General features: G+C 43.2%; 1 protein-coding gene across 1 annotated transcript in view; it reads right to left on the bottom strand.

Moving 5' to 3' along the window:
* Positions 1 to 757: 757 nt before the first annotated feature.
* Positions 758 to 9,144, bottom strand: part of OTUD4 (OTU deubiquitinase 4) — a 34,341-nt gene continuing 25,954 nt past the window's right edge. The window contains exons 19-21 of the mRNA XM_060247375.1: positions 7,262 to 7,525; positions 4,791 to 4,831; positions 758 to 3,147 (exon numbers count right to left, since the gene is read on the bottom strand). Coding sequence (XP_060103358.1) covers positions 1,930 to 3,147; positions 4,791 to 4,831; positions 7,262 to 7,525 — 1,523 coding nt within the window. The 3' untranslated portion in view covers positions 758 to 1,929. The remainder of the gene's footprint in view (positions 3,148 to 4,790; positions 4,832 to 7,261; positions 7,526 to 9,144) is intronic.

Below are 9,144 nucleotides of genomic sequence, written 5' to 3'. Positions count from 1 at the left end.
CAGTCCTATTGAGGTTTACCTTTCTCAGTGCTTCCCTATGTAAAAGCATCTTTGCTGGCTAGTTTTTTGTTTACACATTGAATTTGTGAGGGAACTTTCAAAACTAGAATTTATCACCTGTAGTTTAATGTCATTATAGTCCATTCTATACCTTTATTAACTGGGCAGAGAAACTCTGTCCCAAAGACACAAATATTTATTTCACTGTCAAAATGAGTATTCCTCCAGTGGAAGATATATCCATGCTTAGGCAAGAATGGTCTATGCAGGCATTCAGTTCAGAATAAAACTTGAAAGCAAGTAAATGAGAACCTTACTAATTCTATCAGAAATAGCTTTACTAGCTTAGGGTTCCCTAATGTAGCACCCACTGGCACTGCCTGAAGTCCAACCTGTACTGTAGGAAAGTATGCAGAGCCATTGACTGCTGCCTTCACACAAATAAAGGGGCATTTAATTTGAATCCTCCCACTCTAAACTGGAAAAGGAATCCAGTTGTGAGGCAGTGGGGGCTAGGGTGTAGCAGCCTCCTCTTGTCTTCTGTGTATTTTAATCTCCTCTCCCCACGTGAGTGTGTGCATGCACTTCAAAGTTCCTAACATGCCCACAGCCTGAAAACCACTGGGAAAATGGAACTGGTTTAGAGCAGAGTTACAGTAACTAGGAATTTCCATTCAACTCTACAGTAAAAACATTTCTGGTGGCAGTTAATCCAAAATATATTCTAGTAAGTACAGAAGTCATGCATGCAATGAAGTACAAGTCAAAGAACAAACATATTTTAATCAGAAATACACAGCATGCATCTGAAGATAATTCACAAACATGGCATTATTCAAGTCTCCTGCTCAAAAGGGCTATAGAATTTTTTGGACATTAATAAAAAGTAACCTTCACCTTTTACACCAATATATACAAATATACACAATTCAATCTTACAGAAGGCAGCAATCAGAATGACATTGTAAAATAGGACAGAGGCCTCCAATTCTACAAGACTGCCACTTAAGAAATTTTATAAAGTATTACTAGCCTTTACAGTGCATAAAGGAAAGAGACTAAATACTAACTCATCACGTAAGCCCTGCTTTAGAAAAAAAAGCAACTGGAGTTATTTCACGAATCTTTCCTGTAGCAACCGTTTAGGGATTTGTCAGTGCAAAAGTGTCTTTAACTATTGTAACAGAGGCAAACTATTTTGGAAATGCACAGCATCTATCCTTGTTTTATAATACATAATTGGCATAGGCACCATTAGGGTCATACCAGTGCTAGGATTGCTTGGAAGAATTCACCACTAAACTGAATTTCTTGCCAGTTCTCCACGCAGGTATTCTGGATTGCTTTTACTAGTACAAGAAACACTTTATAAAATTAAAAAATATCCCTATGAATAAAACATCTAAGACACAAGAATAGTTGACCACTATACATGGTAATTCATTGAAGCAGAAACACACAACCCCACACATTCAAGTTTCACAAGTTTCGAGATGGAAGGCCTTTGGATTGGAAGCACAAAGACAACAGTCCAGGATGCTGAGAATTCTGGTAGCATAACAGAGCCCCAAGATACAGTATGTTAGGATATACATTCTATTTGGTGCAACATTCTTCATCATAATGTGTCAACATACTCAATTGCAAGAAGGTTTCATTACAAACCACTTTACTCCATCACAAACTCAAATCTTTGGGGGAGAAAGTCCAAACGTAACACAGGTTCTCATAACCACAACTATGAAGGATTTAAACAAAACCAAACATTTTAAAACAAAAAGTAACACTAAAAAGTTGTTTCCCCTCACTTCAACTCTAAAAATAATAGGGTATTCTGGTCTTTAAAGCAAGCAGAAAGCATGTGAGCATTAGGGCATATTTTAACTCTCTCAGCATCGGTATTCAGGTTGGAAGGATCCCAAGTCTCTCTTAAGGGAACTGCTGCCCCCGATGACCATCTCCCATGTTTGCTCTTCTCCTCTCATTGCGATATGGCCTCCCTCTAGAACTGCGGTGACAGCGATAGCCTTCACCTCTGCTTCTGTAAGATGGCCCTTTCCATGCTTCCTCATTTCTTGGGTAATAATATCCCCCCCTCCCAGGAGGGTAGCTCCATTCACTTCTGGGTCTTCTACCTCCACCATAAGTTTGATTATAAAATTGCTTTGACCGACCACTTCTCAGCAGGTCAGAAACTTCACATTCATCTTCAGAACTCTCTTCCCTTGGCCTTTGTACCTTACTTTCCTCCAAGCTGGTTGTTAAGCTGCTAGTTGCGCCAGTTTTATCTGTCTTTTCTTTAGGACAAAGAGAGGTACTCTTTGATGCAGCATTTGGTAGGGGCATCACTAGTACTGACGCTGTTTGTCTCTTGCTATCCTCTGTCTCTGTGGGGAAATTCTGGAGTACAGACTTTGTTTTTGTAGCAGACAGAGCAGCAGTACAAGTCTGCTTCTCTTTAGGCACCCTGGCTGAGTTTAAACTGAGACCACCACATTCACCTTGTGCAGTAGCCGTAGAGAAGGGAAGGTGTTGGACGCTGCTTTCATCCTTGGCCTTCCGAAGTGACTCAACACATCCTGCGGCTGGAGCTGGAGAAGTGCACTCCTTAGGCAAATACACAGCATTTCGTGTGTCCTCAGGAGGCATAGCAACTGGTCTTGCCACAGAATTTTCAACATAGCCCTGAATGGGATACCCATACCAAAGGTGAGGAAAAATAGGTGCAACTGGAACAGGTCCCAAGAATGGACTCTGCCCAAATGGAGGTTGTGGGAATATGCTTTTCCGTCCCAGTGACTCATCATATTCAGTGTGAAGTGTCTGTGCAGGATTCTCAGACTCTATACAGACAAGTCCTTGGTTTTCAGGCACTTGAGTAGTAGGTATGAAGAGGGGCAAAGATGGAGGAGGCATGGTTTCAGTATGTGGGCTCTGGCCGTTCACTGTAACTTCATTCTGCATAGGAAAGTGGCCTTCTGTTTGTAAAGCTCCATTTCCATTCTGAGTCAAAGGTACTTCTGGCAGCCAAGGATTGTGAGAATACACTGGAACTGGCACCTTTGGATACATTCTATAAGCTGTCAAGCAAGCCTGATGCAGAGGATACAAATAGGAGTGTGGAGCCCACATGGGACAGCTGTATGCCTGCAAACACAAATGAGCTGTTATTACCCTTTGAACAGTACTTAGCCTGTACTAACATAGGAAGCTGCCTTATACCAAGTCAAGAGCACTGGTCCATCTGGCTCGGTCCTGTCTATACTGACTGTCTTAACCACTACACCAAACTGGCTCTCCACTGTTGGAGATCCTGGAGGGGATTAGGGTTAAGTGCGTGGACTCTTATCTGAGAGAACCGAGTTTGATCCCCCACTCCTCTGCTTGCAGCTGCTCCAATGGCCTTGGGTTAGCCATAGCTATCACAGAAGTTGTCCTTGAAAGGGCAGCTGATGTGAGAGCCCTCTCAGCCCCACCCACCTCACAGGGTGTTTGCTGTGGGGGAGGAAGGTAAAGGAGTTTGTGACCGCTCTGAGACTGAGTGGAAGGTGGGATATAAATCCAATATCTTCAACAGAGAAGAGCCTTTCCTGCTAACTAAAATCTCTGATGTTTTTAGACTGGAAGTGTCAACCTCTTCAGACAAACCATGTGGTTTACCACAAAACCACAGCCCCTCCTTTCATTTGAATCTAAATTTGATTTGACCAAGATCTAGTTTAATTTTTTAAAATATAGAACATTGTAATAGAAAACTGATTAGTAACCTCTAGCTAGCATACGATGTTTTAAAACATTTTTCCTCTACTATATTATGACTGAGCAGCACATGATTAAAAATGCAATCTAAGGAACATGGGCTTAGGCAGGAGTAAAAACTGCATATTGAAGCCGATGTGGTTGTAGTATTGGACTAGGATCTAGGAGAGCCAGGTTCAAATCCCCCCTCTGCCTTGGAACCTTACTGGGTGACTTGGGCCAGTCATACATTCTCAGGCCTGACCTATTCATGGGGCTGAAAGGATGAAATGGAGAACAATGTAAGCTGCTATGGCTCTCCACTGAAGTCTCCACAGGTATAAAGGAGGGTAAATAAATATAGAGGATTGTGCTGTCATGCTCAAGTGTGTCAAAATGGTCCCAACCTTCTGGCATCCATTCCTTTAAAGGGATCACCATCCTCATACCTAGTGGTTAAATTCCTGGTGTGTTTGGTAGACTCAAATGAGAATCCTTCCACTCATACAGACCCATGGGGGCTGCCCATACAAGGGATTTTACAATTTATAGCCAGCAAATGGTGCTACCTCAGAAGACAATACAGCCATCCACAGGGTAGGTTACTGGAGGTACATAGTATACTACATAATCTTCTAATAAAACATACCAAATTATTTCTAAACATAACCTAAAATCCAAGCTAACTGCCTTTCCAACTGTTATGCAATAGCTTTCTTTCGCCTTCAAGTCTCAGCTGACTTATGGCAACCCCATAGGGTTTTCAAGACGCAAGATGGTCCGAAATGGTTTTACATTGCCTGCTTCTGCATGGGAACCCTGGTCTTCCTTGGTGGTCTCCCATCCAAATATTTAATGAGGGCTGACCCTGCTTACTTTCTGACAGAATTTGGCTAGCCTGAGCTATCTAGGTCAGGGTGTGCAATAGCTATTTAGCAACATTTATTGTACTGTTCAAGCACTCAGGGCAATGTCAACTTTTCTAATATTTCTAAAAAATTGAATCATTTTTAATCAGCTGTCCTACAGCAAGTAGAAAATATAGATGTTACCTTCACACCAAGATTGAAGAAAAATCTGAGAACATTTTTATCTAAAAACAAAGAAACAAAATGTTTTTCAATCCTAGTGTAAGTTGCCACAATTCCACCATTTAGTCCAGCTCAGCATGTCTAAAACTACTTCTCTACGATTTTTTTTCATTCATATAATCTAATGCTATTATCTAGCCTGAAAATAAGTTTCTAAAAACATTTCAGTTAAGAAGAAAACATACAGTATTGGCTATATTGTTGCTTGCATGTACTTTTTATGATGATGCAAATCAGGGGCAAAGTAGCAGGTGAACAGATGAGGGCACAGTGAGGCAGAAGAAAAGGAACTAGACTCAGCAGCAACTTCCGTCAGCTATTTACACAGAACATTTTTTCATTCCAGCATCTACATCAATATATGTCCCTACTGGCCATGCATAAATAGCTTACCCATCCACTAGTAGGAACACACAAGAGAAGTTTTGTTTTTAAGCACTACCGTATTTTTCGGACTATAAGACGCACTCCCCCCCCCCAAAAAAGTGGGGGGAAAGTGTGTGCGTCTTATGGTCCAAAGGTATGTACCTTTGAGGGGGAGCGATCTGCTGCCTCTTCCTCCGATCCAGCGCTTCCCCTGCGTCTGCCTGCCTGGCTCCATCTTCTTCAGGCAAGCGCTGGGATCGCTCCACGTAACCCCAGCGCTTCGCAAGCGCCGGCTGCGGAGGGGGCAGCGTGCTTCCTCCTTGCCTGTGTGCCTGCCTTCAGCTGTGATGTTTAAAGCAAGCGCTGGGATCGCTCCCTCCCCCCTCCGATCCCAGTGCTTGCTTTAAACATCACAGCTGAAGGCAGGCACACAGGCAAGTAGGAAGCACCCGCCCCCTCTGCAAACCCAGCGCTTTGTGAGCGCCGGCTGTGGAGAGGGCAGCGTGCTTTCTCCTTGCCTGTGTGCCTGCCTTCAGCTGTGATGTTTAAAGCAAGCGCTGGTATCGCTCCCTCCCCCCACCGATCCCAGTGCTTGCTTTAAACATCACAGCTGAAGGCAGGCACACAGGCAAGGAGGAAGCATGTTGCCCCCTCCGCAGCCAGCGCTTGCGAAGCGCTGGGGCCACGTGGAGCGATCCCAGCGCTTGCCTGAAGAAGATGGAGCCAGGCAGGCAGGCGCGGGGGAAGCGCCGAATCGGAGGAAGAGGCAGCGGATCGGCCCCCAGGAGGAAGGTGCGTCCTATCCTCTGGAGCGCCTTATGGTGCGAAAAATACGGTAGTTCCAGTTTGTTCCTGCAGTCATTTTCTCTCTTAAACAAACGCTAGTGTCTTTTTATTAGAAGGAAATCTGATTTGATCCGGACCAACATTTTTACATGTGCCAAGAACAAAAAGGGAAATAACTTTCCTGGGTGACAGTCATCATGCTTGTGAAAATATTATCCTGGATCCAAGCTATTATAGACTATGAAGTATTTACCAAAAGGTACATTTTTCACCGATGTGCAAATACCTTGAAAGGCCAAGATCATTCAGTTAAAAATAGCATTCCTCAATTTACATCCCTTACGACACACGTATAAACAGTAAGCAAATCAGTAATCAGAAATTAGTTGTGTAACATTCATCTCCTGTCTTCCTTCCATTAAACTCAAGGGAGCAAATGCATGGACACACAGGTAGTTTCCCATCTAGGCGCAGGCTAGATCTACACATGCTTCAAGCAAGGCTATTACCTCCTGTGCTTAGATCATGTATGCAATTGGATTAGAGCCCCTCAGACTCCCATGAGCTTTCCCAGTTAAGAGAAAGCCTACTGAAGAAGAATAATGGTATAATTCTAAACACACTCTTTAGGGAGTAAAAATGACTATACACGATGGATTTTACTTCTGAACAAACAGACACAGGTGCCTGTGCTACTAGTCTTCATATGGACATAAGGATTTGTTCTGATGTAAAAAAAAAGAAATTAGATTACTGAATGACGTACAGGCTTCTAACTTCTGAATGAAGTTACAAATAAAGTTGTTTATGTACAGTGGGCCAAAACTTGGCTTGTTCCCACTGTAGCATTCCCCCCCTTCCCTCCCTCAGAACACACACAGTTTCAACTAAAGTCTCCCTGGTTTCCAGTTTGCTAAGATGTCCAAATACAGCCACCTGGGCAAATTTCTCCTCCCTGGTAACTGGATTCTGAACCTTGGTTTAAAACGCACCCCATGTTCAGATGTCAAGGCAAACTGCTTGAACATTTCCAAAGGCAAAACATATTCAATTATACCCTGCACACAAGTATGGCAACAAGCAGTGTTCAAGAACACAGGTTTGTGATGTCCAAATGAAGCCACAGAAGGCCTGCAGCAGAATCACATTTATAAGCATTTGACAACAGGTTATGCTCAGTCTTCTGATTTTCAAAACCATTTAATACATTTCTCTCCCCTCCACTTAGATGTCAACAGAGATAATGTTTTGCTTGAGCCATGAAGTAAAACTTCCCTTACCATTTGGAAGATCCTCTCCCGTGCTGCAAAAGGAATAAGGAGGGGTCATGACTCGCTCCCCCTTTTCATTAAGGGGAAATCCGGGATACAGTGGATCCTGGTATGGATTCAGTGTTTGAGACATCGGCATTAGAGGCTGGCTAACAGCTTGCAGTGGTACTGGAATGCTGGCAACCGGACTAGATGTCGTCTGGGTGAGAGGGGAATCTAGACCAGTGGCTGAAGATGGCATTACTGATGGCCCAGGTATTTGGGGTGGAAAACCTAAGATAAAAAGAAGTACAAAATATTCACTAAACCTGGGGCTGCTAAACATTAAAGGGGAAAAGTGGGATAAGAAAACATATTAAAAGAACTATTGTAAGATATGAGTTACGGGATTACTCTAATACAGAAGTCACCAACCTTTTCTTTAATGAGAGCTATTTCTGAGTAATAAGAACTATCACCCACTGCCATCTCCAGAATATCTTACCAAAACGGAACATGGACTAGGAAGTACACCAGAAATTCAGCTACAGCTAACAGCACAGAGGAAAGCCCCATTTTAAAAAGGCTAGAGCAGATCCCCCCCGCCCCCCGGGTCCTGAACAAAACACACAAGCTATCAGTGGCTCACGAACTCCAAGGGGGAGATCTGTTCTAACTGGAAGCTCTGGTTCCCAAACTTGTGACCAATGCCACACACTTTCCTTTCAATCCTTTGCCAAACCTTTCTTCTTGCCCCTAAAGGACCACCCACAAAGGGTGCCATGAACCACCTTTTAAGGTCTTCAACCTCTACATACCAGGATCATCTAATAGCCCATGAGGTTAGGCCACAATGGCACATCCACTCCAAGAACAGCTTTAAGCAGTCATACAGCACTGGCCATTGTAAAATTTCTAACTTTCCGAAGAAGCTTTATGTAATTTATTTATACTTCTCCTTTCTCTTCAATGAGGACCCAAAGCAGCTTTACATTATTGTTCACTCCTCTATTTTATCCTCACAACAACCCTGTGAGGTAGGTCAGGCTGAGAGAATGTGACAGACCCAGTCACCCAGTGAGCTTGTATGGCCCAGGTGGAGATTCAAACCTGGATCTTTCACTTCAGATACTATTCCAACACTCTTAACCACTAAACCACACTGGCTCTCACCATGGGGGAAGGGTGCTTTAAAATAAATACTGCCATTAAGCATTAAATAACATATCTGATTAAATGACCTAGGATCAAATGGGTAAAGAGACCACAAAATAAATCTGCCTGATAAGGAAGAAAACCTGAAGAAAGAGCAACATCTTGAGAATCCCAGAACTATGAAAGCGCAAACATTCTAAGAACTGTGACATCAGCACTTGAACTGGTTTGGCAGCCATGGAAATATTTTGCTGATAGAACACCACCATCCCTAATCTACTTTACTTGCAGCTCTTCTATCTCTTGGGATACCCTCAAAAATAATTACAGAAATCAACAAGTGGTGGATAAGAGTCTAGGGAGAGAGGAGGGGAAAGAGAAATAAGAAGAAAACCACAACCATGAAGTTCTAGAACTGAGCAACTGAAATAAACTGAATCTGTGTCCTCTTGGGGTGTTCAAGGTCAGGCAGAGGGGGCTGTATTTACTCTCCTTTGGGCCACACTAGTAGCAAATGCCTGTCCTGTCCTGGAACTCAAGGAGACTGGAACACCTACTTTGAGAATGTGAAATATATAATACAAAGTTTCTCAAATGGGTGTCCAGGAGCCCTGGGGAGGTATCAGCAAGAACTTTGCATGGAGAAAAGATATGTCCTTGTAATGTCCCTCTGGCTAATTCAAAGATGGAGGCCTCTTGGCTTTTTAAAAATGGGAGCAGGGACTGACTACCTTAGGGGAAGCGGTCAGAACTGGCTC

This window comes from Heteronotia binoei, chromosome 9 (assembly GCF_032191835.1).
Source record: "Heteronotia binoei isolate CCM8104 ecotype False Entrance Well chromosome 9, APGP_CSIRO_Hbin_v1, whole genome shotgun sequence".
Taxonomy (NCBI): domain Eukaryota; kingdom Metazoa; phylum Chordata; class Lepidosauria; order Squamata; family Gekkonidae; genus Heteronotia; species Heteronotia binoei.
The sequence above is the reverse complement of the archived record's forward strand: the minus strand, read 5'-3'. Positions and strand labels throughout refer to the sequence as shown.